Source organism: Amblyomma americanum, chromosome 1 (assembly GCF_052857255.1).
Source record: "Amblyomma americanum isolate KBUSLIRL-KWMA chromosome 1, ASM5285725v1, whole genome shotgun sequence".
In the NCBI taxonomy this organism is placed as follows: Eukaryota; Metazoa; Arthropoda; class Arachnida; order Ixodida; family Ixodidae; genus Amblyomma; species Amblyomma americanum.
Window position 1 is genome coordinate 425753065 of NC_135497.1, and position 21492 is coordinate 425774556.

At 48.4% G+C, this 21492-nt stretch overlaps 1 protein-coding gene across 1 annotated transcript; it reads right to left on the reverse strand.

Annotated features, from left to right (window-relative positions):
- Positions 1-868: 868 nt before the first annotated feature.
- Positions 869-21115, reverse strand: LOC144103708 (uncharacterized). The gene is made up of 7 exons (XM_077636369.1): positions 21016-21115; positions 20760-20870; positions 20509-20673; positions 12249-12498; positions 10750-10996; positions 3774-4000; positions 869-1140 (listed from the first exon to the last, which is right to left on the reverse strand). The coding sequence occupies exons 1-7, from the start codon at positions 21041-21043 to the stop codon at positions 1029-1031; spliced, it is 1140 nt and encodes a 379-aa protein (XP_077492495.1). The 5' UTR covers positions 21044-21115; the 3' UTR covers positions 869-1028.
- Positions 21116-21492: the final 377 nt, after the last annotated feature.

The following is a 21492-nucleotide window of genomic DNA, read 5'->3' on the forward strand; positions in this document are numbered from 1 at the left end:
ATGGGAGCGCGCCGACGATGAAGACGAAGTGTGCGTGTGCCGGTGGACAAAGACGAAGTGTGTGTGTGGTTCGGACAGCCATCTTTTGAGTTCCCTGCTGTGCGCTCGACTTCGCTGAGACTATGATCTGTGCCGGTCCTGTCTTCGTTACAATATATATATATATATAAATATATATATATATATATATATATATATATATATATATATATATATATATATATATATATATATATATATATATATCAGTACACACGCCTCCCGGAACTCCGTGAACACTGTCCGTCGTCGTACATGTTGTTGGCTGGCTGACGTCTCTAAATCAATGCTCATGGCCTGGCACCAAGAAGTGAAACTACCCTGGCGGCACTAACAAACCACCTGATCGACCTTGCCTATGACACTGACAAACTACAGACGACAACTGACGACAACTGACAGACTAAAAAGAAAATCTCAGAGCTAATATTTCCAGGGTTTCAAGCTCGTTACAAAATCCTTGTACCTTAGATTATTTCCGCCCACTGCCGAGTTTTATACTCGACCGAAATATAAGTGCGCGGGAACTACAGCATTCTGCATCCAACAAACTCCAGCCGCCTGAGCAGACACACGTTGGGCAGCGAAACGCCTCAGCCACTAAGCCATCTTGTCAATGTTTATTTTAATTCCTTCGTATTGAATACGCACTCGTGTCTACTTCGCGATATGCTGATCAAAGGCACTTTCTGCGCGAGAATTTTTGAGCCTCGAGCCATCTAAGCAGAGGGACCAAGTGTGGTAAAAATACAGGACTGCGGCAGAGTTCACTTACGAAAACATTTATTGCCGAGATTTAATATTGTTCAAGTACATTTATATAGATAAGAAACGATCATCATTCAAACACATAAGCCTATAACGGCGACCGGGTGCCATCACGTCACCGGCATCACCGCATCACGCGCGTCGGGGAAGTTTGCAGCCATGCCATGCGTCGTTAGACCCAACCACAGCCCAGTCATGCACTCGGCGTCACCCCCTTGTGGTCAGCGTCCAGTGCCCAGCTGATCAAGCGAGGGACCATACTTCCCCATCGACGACCAAGCGGCGCGGTGGTCCGCCGCACTCTCCTCGTTCGCTGCGTCCGCCGACGAGGACCTGGACGCGTATCGTACGTATGACTGCTGAAGCAAGCGAATAAATGGTTACCGTAATAAAAGCACATTTCAGCAATGCAGGCCTTGGCCAGGCTCATTTGGAGAATTCGATCAATTCGTATCAGACAGAGAAAATTTATAGCTGGCCTTTGATTGCAACTAGCGTGACTGTGTGGCCGAGCACATCTCCAATGAATATTGCCGTATTCTGTTTCCATGTTCCGGGAAAGATCCGAGAGTTCGTGGCCTTCTGGCTAGAAAAGGTTATTTTTTACAAAACATTAAACCAGCCCCACCATGAACTTGAAAAACGCAGCTGCTTCCCGCGCCGAATGAAGCAATGCGATGCCTGAAAACGTTGCCACAGTAATTCACCGCAGCGACGCGCAGCCTTTAAATGAACACCCTGGACTCGCTGCGTCCCTGTTAACATCCTTTCACACTGCCCCACCCGCTCAATTCTTCCCTTATCGGGCACGCTCTGAGACCGAAGCCAGCAACATAAGGTGATCCGTGCACCTGTCGGCATCAGTCGGCTCGGGCACGCGCATTAAAGCACACGACTACCAACGTCAGGGTGGAAATCTTCGCTGCCTAGATGCTCTGGCCGAGCGATTAACAAGAACAGTGTGGCTGCCTTCGTGCGGAATTTTTTGGTCGTCAGACACTATGCATTTTTCTCCGTCGCAAGGGTATATTTGCGATAGAGTCGTTGATGATGATGACTATGGATTTTTATGGCAGAAGGGCATATACGACCAAAGAGCGCCATGGCAAAAGGTATTTTAAATTTCTCAAGGTGGAGTCAAAGACCCATTTCCCAAGCATTTCACCCTAAAGAAGCCAAGCACCAGACCAGGGGAAAGCTTGTACCCACTGTATCACCGGTGGGTTCGCGGCGGCGCTGGGGATCGAACGCCGCACCTCCCGGATGCGAGGCGGGTGCTCAACCACGTGGCCTCCGCTGCGGTCTAAGAGAGGGAGAGAGAGTCGTTGAAACGTAGGGGCTTATAGTGGGTAGCGGAAGAATGAACGTGATGGTTGATGGCCAGCTGGTGTTGAGGTGCCGTGTACTGTTTGCAGCGGCAAAAGTAGCTCTCTTTTATTGTCCTTGTACACACACGTCCTAATACCCTCTGCACTTTCGCAGCGCCTCCATCCCACATTCAAATCAGCCACCTGCACAGAAACTTAGGCTCAGAAACTCAACATCGCGGAGCTGCGACTCACTGTCAGACCGCGCCGCAAGGTAAATACTGTACGGGCAATCCTCCTTGCAGCAGTTCAAAACCGTGTTAGGTGAGGAGAACAGCGTTCAACCACAGGAATAAAGAGAAGTCCCTCAAGATCCCAAGAGTCTCTTTAAAGAAACGGTGCTCATCCATTTCACTACCATGTGGCGCTCACCCAGCAAGCCATGTGTGACCAAGGAAATAAAAAGATCCCAATTCACCTTACTACGTTGCATTCGAACCGGCTGCGCCCGTACCCTTACGTGGATGGATAAGATGGGCCTGGCATCTTCTCCGCTATGTTTCGCATGCGGTGTGTGCGGAGATGTAGAACATTATCTTTGTGCTGTCCAGTGTATAACGCGGAAAGGTGCGTTGTCCCCTTCCATCAGGAAGACAGGAGACCCTCAGAGTTCCCTTCAGGACATTGGTTATCTGCGCGGACAGCACTTATTAGGAAAGGAGGCTTCATGCATATCTTTAAATTTCTTTCAGTACTCGGATCGGCACTCCAGATGGTGATAGCAGGAGTTGACTATTGACTATTATGGGTGCTTGTGTGTGTACAGTGCTGTAAGTCAGCCAAGTATCAGGTATATGCCTGATTTGTGGACCTCTAACATTTAAGAGTCGCTACGGTGGAGCAATTGCCAGCAGAATCCGCAAGTCTAATCCCATCTCTAGCTTCCAACATCAACCTCTATACAGGACTTTGAAACAGAGCTCACTACTCCCCCTCATTTTCAGCATTCACGCCATAATAGTTGAAAATAAAGACGATTTCAAGCATAACTGCACAGCAAGTTGTTCGAGACGTCCCTCACTAATACACTCATAAAATCCGCACATACGCGGATTGATCGGACGAGAGAAAAAGCTGAATAAAAGACAAATGCACAAGCATGTGTTGACACCGTACTACGCCGTTAACGGCATTAGTGCAGCTCCGTATCTTTTGCCAAACCGAGCTGCACGGTAATTCCTCTATGGACACTCCTGCTTGCAGTGGTTCAAAAACGTTTTAGGTGAGGACAACAGCGTGCAACGAGAGGAATACATAAAAGTCCCTCAAGATGTCCCGCAAGTGGGTTCTGCTTTCCCAGCGATGCCTTCATGCCGGACATTCACATCCATATTGGAGACACGACTGCTAAATAGGAACCTTTCTCAGACCGGGAAAACTTTATCGTCATCGCAGTTTGGCGTAAAAAAAACCTGTCATTTACATTTCGAGGCCAACCAGATTTAAGCGCACGAGAGGTGCGAGCGAGTGTGCGGCGGTTAGAGAGAGCGCCTGTTATAGGGAGTCCTCCACATGGCTTCTCGGTTACCGCAGCTTAAGATCCAGGAAAATTGTTCATCCTAAGCGCTCAACCAGCACTACACCCATGCAGTAGCTTACCACCACAACTGGCCTTCACTCTTCCTCTCCGCAGTGGACCCTGGTCGGCGAGGCACAGCATGCTCGTACTTTCCACCTGGCGCGCGTTGGGAGCTAGCGCGCGGTCGAGGTTCTTCATTGAGGCCGCCCCCTCCTGCTCTCACAGCATGCGCAGCCACATGCTCCAGCACTACAGCGCATGCGCACTCCGGGTCCATCTTCGGGGAACGACGACCGCATTGTATGCCCTGCGAAGACGACGTAAAAGAGCTGGCTCCACTTTAGACGCCTCATGAGAACGCTACAGTATCGTGGACGTGACAGCCGGTACGAGGAGACCAAGGGTAGAGGGTCACAACACAGTGGCCACCACCAGAGTCAATCGATGGACTGAGAGCTCTTCAAGCGACTTCCACTTTCAGAGTATGGTGTGCAAAGCCCTTATAATAGGTGGCTAGTCACCTACGTTCGCCCTGCTAGGTATGAGCCGCATGAAAAGTGTTTACTTGTTCTACCCCTCACACGTCCACACCGCATCCAGTTTTCTGGCGGAAACGGTCGAAAGGCAAGCTTACGGGGTCATGTGCACAGTAAAAAAGTATTGAGACGCGGGTATTCGCTGCAAAGGTAACTGTCGTGTCCGACCACAACCCGCTTTTGTACCTGACGAGGAGCGCTATAATAGGAGAATTCAGCGCTGGAACTGGAAAAGTAACACTAATGCAGACGCGTTGTCGCATCTTCCAAACAAGTGTTGGGAGTAATGACCGACTCGTTCACTCGGGACGTGAACTTGGGGACGCCGAAGTGTGTGTCATCGCTTCTGAGTGCACGCGCGAACTAAAGCCAGTGCGCAAGTTGGACCCCAACCCAGCCCGCTCTTTGCCTGTCAGTTTGTTAGTGTTACAATGTTTGTTATTCTTCAGAGGTTCTGCATTTTTGGAGCCGTGTTACATTTAACGGAATTGGCGCCGCACCTCCTCTTTGTGGAATTGAATGGATCTTGCATATCGCTATTAAGCTTTGGAAGAGAGATGCAAGGGTTGGTACAGTTTCTTTTAGTTTCCTGTATATTACCCGGCGTGAACGTCGGAACAGCCGTGCTACGGGGCGCACTGAACGCGGCGTAGTGTGTGATTCCTCCAGCAGGGCAGAACGCATCTGGCCCGCTTGCAGGGAGACCGCGGTCGCCGCTCCGGTTTGTGCTGTGTTTGCGCGCGACCTATACAGGCATGCAGTTCAATGGGAAGTTGTGCAATGGGAAAGCCGTAACGTCACTTTGGTTTAAGGAAAACCTTCGAACTCAGGTAAGAGAGAGTTCATGGGGAATGTCCATTTCATGCATTTTAATTTTACTTGTGGAGAGGGGGACGTGAAACTAGAGCTGTTGTACCTGCATCGCAACACAGTGATTCTGGTCTCGGCTGTAGCCAGGAACGCGGTCCGTGATCTCGAGTAGCTATGATGTGGGTTCATGTCAGAGAGATTCTCTGCTGTGAACAGCTTGTTGCTCTACAATGTCGTTTGTGTACATAAAGCATACACCAAGCCACCGAAACATAGTTCATCTTTCCTTCAAAACGTCGAGAGGCGCAGAACTGCGTGGAGAAGAACGAACGCATGCTCACTGGTATATTCTTGTTTTACCGAGCGGAACAACGAATGTCCCTCATTCCCTGCCTTCCTGTGTGAGGAAATTCACTTCGCGCAAAAAGGCATGGTAACGAGCGGGTACCTTGCGTGCGTTGAATTATCGAATCAACTCGCGGCCATGAACATTGACCGAGCTGGATGAAAATTTCGGGACCCAACTAGTACGTACTTGACAAGTACACAAGCAGATCAATAGCGTGCGGCAGCATTGCCCTAAGCTAACAAAATCGCACTGTGCGCCTGGGAGAACTAGCCATAAGTTTTGCGAATATAAGCAGGCAACCGCTGGTCCTTCGGTGAAACGAACGACCAAGAAGACGTAGTAGGCGCTTCCCGTACTGCCCCTCCCTTCTCGTCTAGACTTTCACTGCAGGTGGAAGTGCGCTGCTGATGGAAGCAAAAGACGTAGGCCCAGATGCGGATCCTATTGTTCCAGAGCGCATCCATGAGCTCCAGCCGACCTCCACTTTCGTCAGGATAAAACAGAGACCAGAATCTGAACCATTACAAAACTCTGAGTGAGAGCCTTCTTCGGTTGACTGCGCTTGACAAGGACTTGCCAGTCAGACGCAGTTCATGCGAAGATTCAGCATACCGGAACGCTCTTGCCTGGAGATATGCTCGGGCTGATGTTTCCTCCAGAATCAGGGAATCAGGGTGTAGACGAGCCTTGCTTCCAAATACTGGAAGATATATATAGCAACTGCACAGCTACCATAGTCATTCATAAAGTCAGCAATAAAATAAAAAATAAAATAATATAAAATAAAATAAAACGTATTCCGAGGACTGAATTGGGAACATTTAGGGATAAGAAGTAATGGAGAATACCTAAATAATCAGCGATTCGCTGGTGACACTGCATTGCTGAGTAACTTAGGAGATGAATTGCAAAGCATGATCAATAATGTAAACGGGCAGAGCAGAGCTATGGTGTAAAATTAACATTCAGAAAACCAATGTAATGTTCAACAGCCTAGCAAGAGAACAGCACTTCACCATTGGAAGCGAGGTGCTGGAAGTGGTAAACGAATACGTCTACTTATGGCAGATAGTGAGAGTTGATCGGGATCATGAGACGGAAATAACTAAAAAGATAAGAATTAGGGGCAGCGCATATGGAGGTTCTCTTAGATCATGATAAGCAATTTACCAATATCCCCCAAGAGAAAGTGTGCACCAGCTTTATCGTATAGGTACTCACCTGCAGGGCAGAAACGTTGACGCTAACGAAAAGGGGTCAGCTTAAGTTAAGGACAACGCAGTGAGCCATGGGAAGAAAAATGATAAGCGTAACGTTAAAACACCGGACGCTGGCAGAGTGCGTGAGGGCACAAACGCGGGTTAATGACATCCTAGTCGAAGTAAAGAGGAAGAAATGGGCTGGGCTTGGGCAGGGCATGCGATGCGAAGGTAAGATAACCGCTGGTCCCTAAGAGTAACGGAGTGGATTCCAAGAGAAGGCAAGCCTAGCAGGGGGCGGCAGAAGGTTAGGTGGGCGGATGAGATTATGAAGTTCGCAGGGATACGGTGGGCGCAGCTGGCAAAGGACAGGATTAATTAGAGAGACATGGGAGAGGCCTTTTTCTTCCAGTGGGCGTGGGCATGCTGCTGATGAGGACGATGATATTTTTTCCATTCGCTTGGGTGTGTTACAGCGCTGCGATAAGCAAGAAAACACCCAAATAATTGGATCCGTTCGTTGAGAAGCCCGTGCGAAACCACTGCTCATGGTAGTAAGCTGGCAGTGGCACCTTAAACTATGATTGTGCACGTGCGCAGTGGTGTGTGCCTGGTCGCTTGTCAGGTCCAGGAACAAATGGCAGCACGATATCAAGGAGCTGGTGCGATACAAGAGATGCATGCAATAGGTTCTTGGGTTCGTTTCATGTGGCTAATGATATGCAGAACGCCAGCGTCCGTGCTTCTACCGCATTACACTTTGTGAAATTAAAGTGTAATTAAAGGCCAGCAATCTGTGCGGCTCATAAAAATTTTGCGCCAAAAAATTTTTACCGCCGAAAACACCGCCATTAAACCTTTTTGTCAAACCGAGGTATAATGGCACCCGTTCGTATGAACTGATAGAGCCGACCATATTCCGAAGATATCTCAGTGCTGGTGGGAATCGTGTAAAAAGAAACATAATACTTCTACTCATTCTATGGTAAGGCAGTGGCTTTACACTGGCAAAGCAGGACGCATATGTTATGATGACACATCAAAGATGCATTTTTTGTAGATCTGTCCAATGTAATGCTAGAGTCTACGAATTTACTCTCGCTTGACTAAACCTTATTTAGAGGTCTCTTCAAGGTTCTCTCGACAGCGCACATGCACAATACAGCTAGGGCCTTGCGTATTCGGATCAAATACGATTTTAGCAGATCCTTAAACACTTTATATATTTCTTTAAAATTTCGTTAAACCAAATTTTAAGTAAAATGATTCTTGCAAGAACATATACTTTCCAGTGCACAAAGCTGTACGCAACGCGCAAAAAAATTGGAAGGGACATAAACTCCGCCTTATGGAAATGACGCGATAGCGTAATGGGACAATTCCCATATATATGCAGAAGGTTATTCTGTACTTTACATTCGTAGATCTCTCGGAGTCCTCATTCCCCTCATCGCGCAGTGGCGCAGCGGTTAACTGATACGCTACTGGCCTGCGATAGAAGGTGCTCCCAGCGTTCGGCCTACTGCGGTCGAGGTTGCTCTTCCCGACCAAAAAATCATCAACTGCCACGGTGGGAAGATTGCTCACTATCCGGTGGGTAGATTGTTATGGCGCCGCAAGATAACGTTACCTAGGTTGCGAATCTGCCTCCTAGGTTGCTCTCCGGGGACCACTTGCCAGAGCCATGCTCTTAATTTTTCGCTCAAAACGCCGACGTCGACAACGCCGACACCTGATTTTCCGGTGAACAGGGCTTTTAACGCTATCGCTTTAATATATTGTGCTTACTAAAAAGGGGTATTCTGATAAACTGGTGTTGTTAAACCTCTTTCAGCGCTGGTTAATCGTCACGCGGCTAAATTCGGAGATAAATTCGAAAAGCACATTTCAGAAGCGAGACCCTAAAGAACGGGTACTGAACAGACGTCTTATTGGCATCAAAAAGAAGTCCTGCTCTGCGGCTCTTGCGCATTTAAAATGGTCGCTCTGATGTTGCACGAATGTCTCTGCAGTGTACAAGGGCAGGCAGGTCTTGCAAGGACAGGGAAGCGCAGCGTATGAGATTACACTCTACGTGGGGCAAATATTTGGTAAACGGTTCTTTACGGGAACCTGCCATTTCCATGTTGTTTCCAAACAATGAGCAAAAAACAGAGCATTTGGTGCCAGTACAAAACCCAAGCGGTTATAGTAAAGTGACTTTTACGTCTAAAGAAAGAAGAGGCTCCGAACCAGGGAAGGTCATTGCCGAATAACCAGTGGTGCACCCGAATGTGAGGTGCAGAAATAGCGCTTGATTTTTAACCCCCACCCCCCTCCCGACTTCCGAAAAAAACAAAACCTGAAAACGAAGGGCCCAAACTATGCGCCAAGTAAGATTCTGTTATGAACATATTTATGGCAATGCGCTTTACGTTCCAACGCATAGTAAAATCTTGCTTTTAAAATTCGTCCTGAGCTCACCTCAAATAGCTGATACTGCCATAGACAACCACCAAGGGTGTACGTATATCCCAATAAAAGCAGAAAACTACAAGAGTCCCGAGGGGCATCAGCAGAGATATTGAGTGTTACAGTGCAGTTCCCATTGAAAACTTCCTCTTCAAAAATGCGCTCCCCCAGTATTTCGAAGTATCATGCGAAGCAGCGGCTACTGAGAACTTGGGAATATCTGTGCGACGCAATCGGCGCTAACGGCAGAAAGACATGCACAGGATGAGGAACAGTTTTGCACAACAGCTTGATCACATGAACACTGAACCAAATACCAGTGGAACGGGCAAGTCAACTGCTACATCTCACATAACACAACATGTGCCACATTGTCTCGGTTTATTTCACGTTTACTCTTCAAGTCATGTGAATGATCCAAATCTCTCTCTCACACACGCGAGCAGTTTCTGTTTACCAGTAGCCAGGGCACTACCTCGGTCATCCGAAGAGATACAATAAAACTTTTTTGAGCCCATCCTGTCCCCGGTAACAAAAAAAACATCTCTAGTGCGTCAACTTGAATTAGTGACGCCATGTCGAGCTGAGGGACCGGGTCATCTAGTACAAACGTATCCTCTCTCGCCTGAAGGTTCGCGCTCTGAACAACATGCGCCACATTGTCTCGGTTTATTTCATGTTTACTTTCCAAACTTGTCAATGATCCAAATCTCTCTTACTTTTCCAAGACAGGTGAATGATCCAAATCTCTCTCTCACACGAGGACGGTTTCCATTTACGGGCAGCCAAGGCACTACCTTGTCATCCGGAAAGACGCAATAAAACTTTTACGAGCCCATCCTGTACCCCTTCACGAACAACATCTCTAGTGCGTCAACTTCAATCGGTGACATCAAGGCAGCCATATCGAGCTGAGCGACGGGATCATCTAGCACAAACGTATCCTCTCTCGCCTCAAGATTCCCGTTTTGAAATCAGTTATATCCGCTCTAAAAATCAAAGAACCTTTAACGTTTCACTTTCGAATCAAACAAATAGATTCCTCGTGTAAAAAACATTTTCTAGGACATCTGTTCTTTATGGAGAGAAAGCTGCATGGACGAAGCGTCACAGCGTCCAAGTATGTTCACTAAGGTGGCAGTTCGGGCATGTTGGTGATTCATGATGGAAATGCAACAATGTATCTGAACGGCGAGGAGGGTTTCTGGACGCATACTGCAGAAAATATAAGAAAAACGGTGAAGATGAAAACGACATTGATTCAGATGAAGTATTCGTGTGCCAGCCCGCTAACCAAGATTGCTCTGTTATCGCTAAAAACCTTCGTCAACTGTCTAGAAAAATCATAGAGGCTGAAATGATAGACCGGTCGGGTGGGTCCAGCGTGGCCAAGCTATCAGTTACTCTCTAAAGAGTTGTTACACATACGTCAACATATGAATGTGTCGCCTACTGAGCATGCGGGATGTTTGCATGGTTTTATCAGCTATATACAGTGTACAGGTTCGAGGTTCGAAATAAACTGTTCCAAGTCAGCACTCGGTGCTCCATGTGTCTTCCTTGCGTCCTCGTCTTTCTTTGCGCTATACATTTCCATCGTGCAAGTAAGCTATTCTCACAGCCTGGCAAACCAGCCACATGAATGGACAACTGATGAAAATGAGTTTCTATACCCTTTCTTGCGTTGCATAAGAATGTTGTGCCCACCCACCAAATAGCAACGGCGCACCGAAAGGTCGTCGCACGTGGCACCTCCGAGATGCGCGTGGCTAGGCCGCACAGCGTCGCGTTGGCGTGCAGCGCAAGTATGCCTGGCGGCACCGGTCACTTCCCTCCTGATCCCTGGGCTCCAGGTTCCACACCCCGGCCCGCGAGGACGCCGCGTACCACCCCAGGCAGGCCGAGAACTCGCTGGCGTTGAAGCGGTTGTCCTCGTAGTGTTGCTTCTGTGCCAACATCTGCGAAGAGAAAACAAGGGGAATGGAAACAGAAAGCACTATGTGACCGGTTACGCGATGCGCAGTCAGCAGAACAGAGGGAGACCTAATACAGCAAGTAAGTAGTCGAGAAAAGAAGTAGGCACCTTGCTTCTTTCTAAACACGGCGTATTCAGGTGCCAAATCTGTCGATGGGGACAAGGGTTCTTTGGGAGTTCGTTAAATGCATCTTCCCTGTTCGTGCGATGGAAAGCGACGAAGAAAATGGGGTGTGAAAAGAGGAATTAGCGCTAATAGGTAGAAAGGCACGCAAAAAATATATATAGGGCGTTTTAAGTATTCAAAACAGATTTATTTTTGAAAATCCGTGAAAGATACGTCTGTGCGGTCTCTGAAGATTTAGAGTACGGCATGGGGGCATTATTATCGTAATAGAGTGCTATAAAAAAGCAAATATTTAAACTTAAATAAACTGTTAAACTGATAAACTTTTTAACTTTTGGCTTTAGGGCACTAGATTATATTGAGAAATTGATGGCCTTCAACACAGAAGGTGAACAAACTTAATAAAATTTCTGTCTCAGCATCGTGCTTCGAGATATGGAGAGTAGAAAATGCGTGTTTGGCAGCTCGTTAAGTTGGCTTTCCCACGTTACATGCTGAAAAAATGACATCGCTGCACTTGGCATTGTGAATAAAATCGCGCCAACATCATCCACGTCCTAAACGACATAAACTTCTTATGGATTTTATTCAAGCAACGCATATGTTATAAACATGCAACGTCGGAAAGCCAACCTGAAAAGATCTCAAAATCGTTTGTTTTTTTTCACGTTCGATATCTCGAGGCACGATGCCGGTGCTGAAATTTCCAAAACTGCTCACCTTCGATATTTACTCTCTTCACTCTACTAATGTCACCTTTTGCCCCAAAACTAAAATAGAAAAATTAATCAGTCATTTTCAGTTGATGATTAATATTTTAATTGCACTCTATTGCATAAATTTCATTGTACTGGATAACTGGGAACACCCTATATACAAAGGACAGAGGTCATCTCATTGTGCCTGCTCATGTCCCTGTCCTAGCAATTATTCTGCACACCTCAGAAAATACTATTTAAGCTCCAACTCACGGAACTCGCGGTTGTGCGCCGTCGCCATGGTGCGCCCCACCACGCGTTACTGTAATGCAATGAGCCATTGTTTGCGCAGATTTCACACGTTAGCAGAGTGCTAGGCCACAGTCGGTGCGACACAGACAGTCACCTACCCCGCAGGCCGCGTCGAAGAGCAGTGATAAGGCGTCGATGGGCTGCACATTATCCAGCTGGTCAGCGACATTCTCGTCTTCGAAAAACGAGACCTGCACTTCGCAGAGGAGCCTTGTCCCCGGCTGGATGTTCGGCGGGCAGCCCATCTCGTCGAAGGCTTACTCGAGCGACTCCACCTGGTGGCACAGTTCGGCCCGGAGCATGCAGGTGATCGGTGCCTCCATGCCGGGCAGCTCTCACTGCTCCAGGCTGCGCACAGGGTGAAACAGTGAGTGTCATTTTGTTACAGCAAGGCCGGTAAACTTTGCCCAATTACTGAACTCCGCTTTATGTTAAGGAATAGACAACAAATTTTTAGATGCCTATCTTTTTTTCTTTATAATCGTTCGCAAGATAATAGGGTACATGAGTCATGACGTGGAATTCACCTAAAGCAGCTGAATAGTATATAACAAAATTTTTTCCTCGGGCTGTTTCACTTTCGATTTCACCGGCCGAACAACAGCTGCGATGTGAACGATTTTTGGTCAAGCGAGACATGCAAAAACTGCGATATATTTGCGGCATTGTTTTCTATAAATAAAACTCTTGAACTGGCCTGTGAAGTCGGTGTGAATAAAAAAAAGCAGAAAGAACGAACTTACTGCCGATTTTGTACGCGTAACGTGACCGAAAAAAAAATCATGCAATTATCTACCGCTTGTTGGCGCAATCCGCAAGACAATCCGTGTTTTCTAACGTTCCGGGTGCATCACTCCAAACAACACACACATAAAACTCGATGTGTCTACTTCTTTAAAAATTGAGTGGTCCAGGACCACATAAACACGCGCTGTCTAGATATTCTATTTGGTACCGTGTGCGACTCTGGCACCTGAGGATTCACCATTCAGTTTTCACACTCATATCGCCGTGAATAGAAAGTGTGGCGTAGTGGTGGCGCGAACAGTACGCAAGATCAACGTGGACCTCTGGAGTAATCGTGCGCATACCCAGTAAGACTCCTCCATAACAACCAATACATCCGCTGAAATTCCCTGGGGAAGCTTCTACTTTTCTACCATTCATTGTCAAAAACACACTATTTGATTTTTAAGGCCGCTTTTGCTATTCGATGTGAGCGCAGCACGCACTTTGAAAGCAAAATTTTGGTACGCATTGGAAGGTTAGGCCACTCGCATCATTAAGTCCATAACACTGCCTTAAAGTATTTAAAAGCTGCCTAAGTATTACAATTGATTTCCAAGAAAGCTGCGCTCAAGCTGAGCTATTTTGTGTGACAACCGCTAACTTACATTGCGGCGCCGAATAATCTAATCAACAAGGGCTGAAGTCTGCTTTGTTATTTTTGCGTGCTCTCTTTACATCTTTACACAGCAAAAAACCGTCTCGAGCAGTTTAATAACCTTTAGAATGAGCTAAGGCGAATTTAGAAGTGTAATTTTAATTATTTCAACCTGAATATAGGCCGGGATTGTAGGTAGACACTGTTAAGGACTTGCTCTGTTCTAGATTTTTTTTCTTTTTTTACTGCCATTTTCTAGCAAGAAGAGGTGAAAAGCCATTTCGGCTCATGCTGGAAAAGTGAGCTTTGAAAGTTACAAACAATATCAACTCGGCTAATTATACATTAGCCAAGAATGTTACCCAATCCCAGTTTTCAAAATTCCGGTCACCGTTTTGGGCTCCTGAATTTAAATGTGCAGAAATACACTTTCTTCAGACGCTGATGCATTAACATATATATTCAGCAGGCATTTAAAATATTTTTTTCTTTGTGTTCTGCTCAGCAAAACTAGCGAAAGGTCTTTTTTTAGGCGTGGGTATATATTTAGACGGAAAGTACTTGTTTTTTTATCACTAAATGAAAAGACGCACTTGAAATGGCATAAAGGCCATAAAAAGGTGGCATAAAAATAAACAGTTCGTTGAAGACTGGATTAAGGGCGAGCTAAATGCGTTAATTTCGCGGATAGCTTCTAATTGAACTCTGGAAAGTATTTTCTGCTTAACAAGTAGACGAGCAGTTATGTTGGTAATCCAGAATATGAGGAAGATGTATCTCTGTGGAATAAATTCAGACCTCAAATAAAGTGGCAGGAATCTTAAAAAACTGGGGTTGGATAAACCTCCTTTGCTGAAGTAGTGTGCTATAAGCGGGGTGCCATCCTTGCAGTCATAACCCGCATAGAAGCCTATGTAACTGATATCCCGTTTTTACGCAGTAAAATTCTCCTACAATTAGATATAAAAACCTCCAATGAACTGCACTGGCCTTTGCGCAGTAAGTCAATTTGTAATGGGGTCCAATACTTTCGTAACGATTCCAAATGGCAAATTGAAATTGCCACAAATAATTTGCTATGTTGAGCACGACACCGCCCATGTGGAATGGTAATCCCACCTCAAGCTGGACCCGCATAAAGCGTTTAATTGTCTGGACGATTCGTCAACTCCAGCGTGGGGTTTGATGCTGGCGAGCCCTTCGTCGCCAAAAAAAATCCGAAAGGATGCGCTGCCCCCTGGACGATGCCGCGCCGCGACATAATGCACTTTAAAAGCATTGGCAAGGTAGCTAGCTGCACACCGCCCACTGGGAGCAGGCTCTGCTTCTCTGGGTACAAGGGGAGTTCAGTTTCCTTATTCGTAGTATTGTTTCACCGTTCGAACCGTGTTGCAGTAGGCTTGGGGTGCGTGACGGTAGCAAGGTCTGGCTGGCTTTGCAAGGTTGAGCAGTGAAAAGCGAAAGCGGAAAACAGTCACCGTTGACGAGCAGGTGACCATCATCTAAGCTTATGGTCAGTTATATGCTTCCTCCGCAGGTCACTCCTGTCATGCGGACAAGTGCTGTGGACAGCTTTCATGTTTTTCCTTGCGGCAAAGCCAACCTAAACGGGTACTCGCGGCGAAATCACCATTCCGAAACTACATGTATAACGGCCCATACCGGCTTCAACACATATAAAAGGGGTGTAGGTATTCCCAATAGACGTCTCGCTATCCCCTGCGACATTACTCCTCCAAAAACATTTTTAATCGCTGAATCCTCAGCGGGCTGCGGCACTGTCAAGCATTTGCAAGGGTGACATTCGTTTCGTGCACCACCGGCCACGTGTTACGAGGCAATCACAATGCACATTTGGGGGCACGCTTACATGTTCTCGGTACACAAAGCGGCTAGTAAACTCGTTGGCATTCAAAAGTTGCAAAGAATGCCGCCCAAGCTATAGCGATAAACAAAGACGGATATAAGGAGAAATTGCGGGGCCCCTTAGACTTCATACGAGGTTCTACTGGATAGTGGTTATTTGGGTTTTTACGCTGTCACGAAATCGGGCGCATATACGAAAAAACGGCGCTGCGCGTTTACAAGCAATCGCGCCCGCGCGCGGTAAAATAAAACAAAAAAAAACAGCGGGGGAGGATCCCCAGGAGAGCGCGTTACTTTGCGTGTGCTACTGCCCTTTCCATTCAGCTCGCCGGCGCGGCGCCAAAGGAGACATGGCCACGCGCGGCGTCGATATTTCTAGAATGTCCGAGTAGCTTCTAATCATCGTCCACGGAGAGGGCGTAACCTTGACCGCGCTAAAGTGATACCCTCTCCCCTTCGCTCTCGCGACGGCGTCTTCGCATCGCAAGAAGGACCCAGAATCTTCTCGAAGGCGGTTTCCGCGCTCGACCAATGGGGTCGCGCGCCCGGCGCGAGAAGAAAAAGATTGTGGAGTTGATATTGTGTGTATGTGCGCGCATGCCTTGGCACGAAGAACGAACAGATGCGGACCGCGTCTATAAATGAGGGGCTCTAACCGCTGTCTGTAAGCCCGAGCCGCTGTTTAAGCTTCCGAGAAGCGCGCCCGCTCGACTCCCGGGAGAACACCACTCGACCAGCCAAGGACGGACCAGCGAGGCAACGTGTGCCAGTCTGCGGATAGGCCCCGTCGTGCTCCTCAAGTCGTCGGACTGTCGCAGTGCCCTGTGAACAAATTGTGTTTGTTTGTCTCTCTTTGTGTTAGTGCACTTTAGGTGCAAAGATTTTGTTGAATTGTTATCTCTATCTGTTGTTATCACGAGTTGCATTGTATTTGTAAATCACTTTGTGCCCGTACGAGTGATTATAACTTCTTCTGCATCGTCTCTTCGCTGTATAAGCTTTGTTTTGTTTTGTGAACCTTTGGCTCCGACCCATTCTCTGGCTTGCGACTGGCGAAAGCTGGGCACCAAACGACCAACCCCTTGTCACTTGGTAGCTGGTCTCCGGCTGAGCTTGCCACGCCGAGTCGAGGGCATCTCCTCTGTGACCGAGACCGCTACCCCCACACGCTCTAACGGTGTGTGAGAGCGCACGCAAAAATGCGCCAAGTGGTGACAAACGCCGTGAAGAGATTGTATAAGAGACAATGTAATACGGGTCTTGGGTTAAATTTAGTCCACCTGGGGTTCCTTAACATCAGCTGACATCGTACAGCGCACGGAGAGTTATGTATTTCGCCTCCGCCAAATTATGGGCACCGCGGCCGGGATCGAGCCCGCGAACGTACGGTTAGCAGCTGAAAGCCAAATTAATCCACTGAGCCACCGTAGTGGTTTAGATTAAACTGTCTCCAGTTCCGCTCTAGACTAAAGTTGGAATACATTAAACTTGTTGGTAAGCTTCTAAAAACCATTGTGCCCAGGCGAAAGTCTGCGCGAAAAACTAGTAGGACTGCGCTCACCGGCTCAGCGCATGATCAGCAAAAGCTTATTGGAATTAGCAGATTTTCCGACAGGTAAGCTCGGTCTGGCCCATGTATGCAACAAGGACGGTAGCGCTGGCACTATCGTATTTACAAACTATTTATGCGCGGGATGAGCCAACCTGACGCATAAATAGCCGCATATTTGCTTTTCTGTTTGGTGCACCTTTGACTACTTTGTTTCGCCTCTTTTTTCGAGCATGTTTACCTACTTGTATTAGGTCGGTTTCTTTAGAGCACGTCAAGGTACTTGGCTTAGCCTCTCTCTTTGCTTTTCATCACTTTATCAGAAAGCACCACCACTCGCCGTGCGGTCTAGCACGTCAAGCTAGGGCAGCAACATGTTTTCGACTTTCCCGCTTGAATGGAGAATACATTCTTTCACAGGCATGGCGAATCTACTAGCAACCTACGGCGCACACTTTTCGCGGACATCCGCCGTGGTCTCTACTTCTTCGCGCCTCGCTAACGCTGCATTGAACTCTAGAGCTGACTCTTTGCGACGTTCGCAACCCTCATGCGGCTGGTGTTACGTGATCCGCTCCACCGCTGTGTCTAGCGATCCTCCTCTTCACCTTGTTCAACCATAGCGCGATCCTTTCCCTCTTCCCTGTCTACGCGGCGAGCGAGCCCCCAGGGCCTCCGCAAGCCGCACACTACTTTCTCTCTTCCTTCTTTCACTCCAACCGTCCTGTCGGCAGATTCCCATCCAGCTCTCCAAGCCCTTCTTCAACCAGAAAAAGCAGCAAAATTGTCCTCGCTTTAATTGCCAGGATCGATGAGTTAGACTTACGAGGCTCACCTGTCTCATTTCACTGGGTCGGCTCTCACGTGGGCATTGAAGGAAATTAAGCAGCTCATCTTCTCGCTCGCCAAGCCCACCAACCCTCTGTGCCCCTCACTGAAAACGTTTGTCGTCATGACTCCGCGCAACTCATCATACACGGACATGCTCTCGCTCACCACCCGGAAGCGCGTGTCGCCTCCACCCAACCCTTCTTTCCTTTGGACGCTCTGGCACAGAGCGCATCGCCTGCATGGTGCTCCCAGTGCGGTGTGTGTCCAGTGCTGCGACCCCTCAGAAACATTTTCGCAAATGCTCTGCGAGTGCCCCGCATACGCCCAACCTCGAGCCGCCTTGAGGGAGGGCTTTCGCAAACTCGGGCTCCCTTCCACATCCCTGAGTGACATTCTACTCCTCAAGTGTGCCGCGGTCGCACAAAGCAGTGCACACAAACTTTTGCTAGAATATCCGACACTTCAAGCCTTTGCCCCCACATATAATTCTGGAGGCTCGTAATGCGTGTACTTATGCGATCCCCTTCCTCCTTCCCAATCCCGACCCGCCTCCTCTAATATTTCTTTTATTCCCTCCACCTCGCGCTGCCTGTTGCAGAGGTCCGTACGTAAGGAAACAGTTATAGGGCTGTGCATTCTGATTGTCTTCACTTCCTTTCCACTTTAACTGCGACTTAGCAACCAAATAACCTCAATTAACCCCCCCCCCCCCCCCACCTGCAAGGCGCGGTTCTCCTTCTTTCGCTTGCTCCCTATCCTCCTTGCTGCGATATCTGCGAGTAAGCAGGCTTTTCCTCTCCTCCCCTGTGGCGCTCGTTCCCGGGTGAACAGCACCGCGATTCTCCTGTTGGAAGCTCCCAGCGCTGCAATCGCTCTTGTGATTTCCTGTGTCCGCCTTTGCAAGGTCGTTATTATTATAAAATTCTGCGTAGTTGGCAGGGCTAACTTCGGAGATAACGTGAGCGGACACTCAGAACAAACGGGAAACAATCATTTTTGTAACTTGTTAAAGCAACGTCTCGCGCGTGTATGCGGGTCCAACAAAAATCCCAGAGGCTTTGGAAGCTCGCCGCGCCGATAAAGAGAAGAAGGTGGATTGGCCTCGCCCTGCGGGGCAGGGATACAGGGGCTCCTTGCCACTTTGACTTCACTCCTTGGCCAAGTTTTCGCAATGGCGTGTACAAAATTTGGAGGCCGCCGTCGTGTCGGGAAAACTAAGTAAAAGCTGGAAATTGAATTTGGTGCAAACTGTCTAAGGTCAAATTTCGGAGGTCAAGCAGGTCCAATTCTTCAAAATGACCCCGACTAAATATCGAGGTCGCTAATGAGGGGGGTGCGGTAAATTATGGTTGTACATCAACTTTGGTCCAAATCTGCCAACATCAAATTTCAGGGGTCGTTCGGGCTAAATTCTTGGAAATGGCCCGTGCCAAATTTGGAGGTCATCATCATGTCGGGCATGCTCAGTTATGGTTCAACATCGATTTTGCTCTAAATCATCTAAGGTCAAATTCAGGGGGGGGTGGGGGGGAATTCTTGCCGCTTGGCGCGACCGTTGCTACGGAAACGAGCGATGCACAAACAAGTTTTGTAGCGATAGCTGTATTACGGTAGCACTTCGAGCCTCCAGCGTGTCGGCGCCGCCACCCTATGGCTGCACCGCCACCAAGTGGCTGCGCCGCCACGCTGTTAAGCGCTTGGTCACGTGGTGCGGAGCAGCTGCCGGTGGCGTGGCGCCGTGGCTGATCACGTGGTTCGTCACGTGGTTGGTCACGTGACCAGCCACGTTGTGCGGAGCAGCAGCTGCTGCCGGCGGCGCGGCGAGCCGGCGAAACCAAGCTGCAACAGCTGTGCGCATGTGCCGTGTCAAGTGGGACGAAGATGAAGAAGGAACGCCCAGCGAAGCGGAGCGGCGGAAGGCTGACTTTGCAATTCAACTGAGCAAGTTCCGCCTGCCCAGCTGTAGCTATCGCGTCACTCCAGGTTTAACCAGAGCTAAACTACCGCCAATTTTTTGCTCGGCTCTGACGATCGTATGAGTGCTTTCACACTAATAACGAAGCAGACTGGAGCCGCCGTCGTTTCTAATATCATGCTGCGCAATGTGTGTTAGTGGACGTTGTTACAGTGCAGCTGAACTTAAGCAAGTCTACGCTAAAGCAGAAAAGCTGTGTTGCAGCACGCAGCGTGGAAACAGACGACACCGTACTCCGCAGGCGCCGCCGCTGCTGCGCTCTAGCCCGGCCAGCCAAGTGTTGACCTAGTCACGTGACTGCAGCGAGAGACCGCCCGGCCCAGGGCAGTGGAAATGCATGTCAACCTTGCGGCATGTGCGGCACACGGCGGCGCTGAGCTAATTCCGTGGATCGGCAGTGCGTCCTAAACAAAGACCACGCTCTAGAACACCTCCCCCTTTCCTCCAACTGAAAAGCGCTTGGCAAATTTGGTACATTATTTAGGTAGTGCGTGCGACACTTCAGGCCAGAATATGAAGAATGGAGGAGAGTTGGAACAAACACTCATCTCACTAAGGTCGGTCAATAAGCCGCGATATGGAAAGCAGTTGAGAGCGCACTATGGGACAAGCATGCCTCAAAACTCCCAAAAGTATGCGCTAATGAGGTTCTCACTCTTCAGGGCAGCACTCTGGAATATCTTCAAGCGACTCTATCATAAATCACGGGACAAACGACGAACGTGGACTCAAATACTGCAAAAATCAGCTCACCTTTCAAGGGTGTAGCTGTCGACTCGCTTGTTCTTGGCTTAAGTGCACATTCCCCGGAACGTTTTCTTTCAGCGAAGCTGGATTCAGAATAGATGCGGGTGCAGCCTATCAGTTTTCCAGCCATGGTCCAAAGGCAGCTGTCTGGAAGCTCACCGACACTAAGCCCTGTGAAAACGTGCGCCAAGGACAACATACTTGAGAACCTGTTGCTTGTTGCGGACGCTGCCTACAGCCAGCGAATTAAAACTTACCATGCTTGCGCGATGGGAGCGAGCGGCCACAGAGCTTCATCTCCTGTTTCACGGCCGTTGTCCTTTCGGTACCCAAATAGAGCGATCCGCACCATGGGTAGAGTTCCTGCACTATAGCACGTTAAGACGCAGAGAATCACCGGCAGGCCTGTGAGAACAAACAAAGAAAAAATGACGCGCAGCCATTGTTTCAAGCAGGTACCCTGACAAGGGTTATCGTCATGAAGACGCCTCTGAGAAGTCTCACCTGGCGTACGGGAGGGAAGGCTTTCTGGGCAGCACATCAACCGCAACCTGAACAAGGGAGGCGATGCGACGCTGGGCTGTTATGCGAGAAGGCATCGCCTAGAAATCGAATCCCGCCAGAATGCGAGCACGCGCAACGGTGCGGCACCTAAGCTCATGGGCTCACGGGCTCGCGATCGTCGTCGTCCTAGTATAAATGATAATGATGCTAATTGACGGAAGCCAACTGCAGCTGCTCACCCGCATAGTATTATTCAAGCACCAGCTAAAACTCCAAATAAAGCTATAACTTAACTTTGGAACGAGAGTTGTAAATCTGGGCACGTGTTAAACCCGAACAACAGAATTTAGCTCCAACACCACGCAATGCCACGCAGAGACAGTGGCGCTGGTGATGGTAGCGTCTTTACTGGGTTAAGCAAAAAAATTCTGCTTATCGGTGCGCATGATTGGGATTATATGGTTTTCGTCAGAGTATTGGGCCCAC

Excerpts from the sequence above, each read along its gene's own strand:
- LOC144103708 (XM_077636369.1), bottom strand. The coding sequence starts at position 21,043 with ATGTGCTGCCCAGAAAGCCTTCCCTCCC. Across the intron at positions 20,871-21,015 it reads CCCAGAAAGCCTTCCCTCCC|TGCAGGAACTCTACCCATGG; the intron begins GTACGCCAGGTG and ends AACGTGCTATAG. Across the intron at positions 1,141-3,773 it reads AGTGAAGGCCAGTTGTGGTG|GTCCTCGTCGGCGGACGCAG; the intron begins GTAAGCTACTGC and ends ATACGCGTCCAG.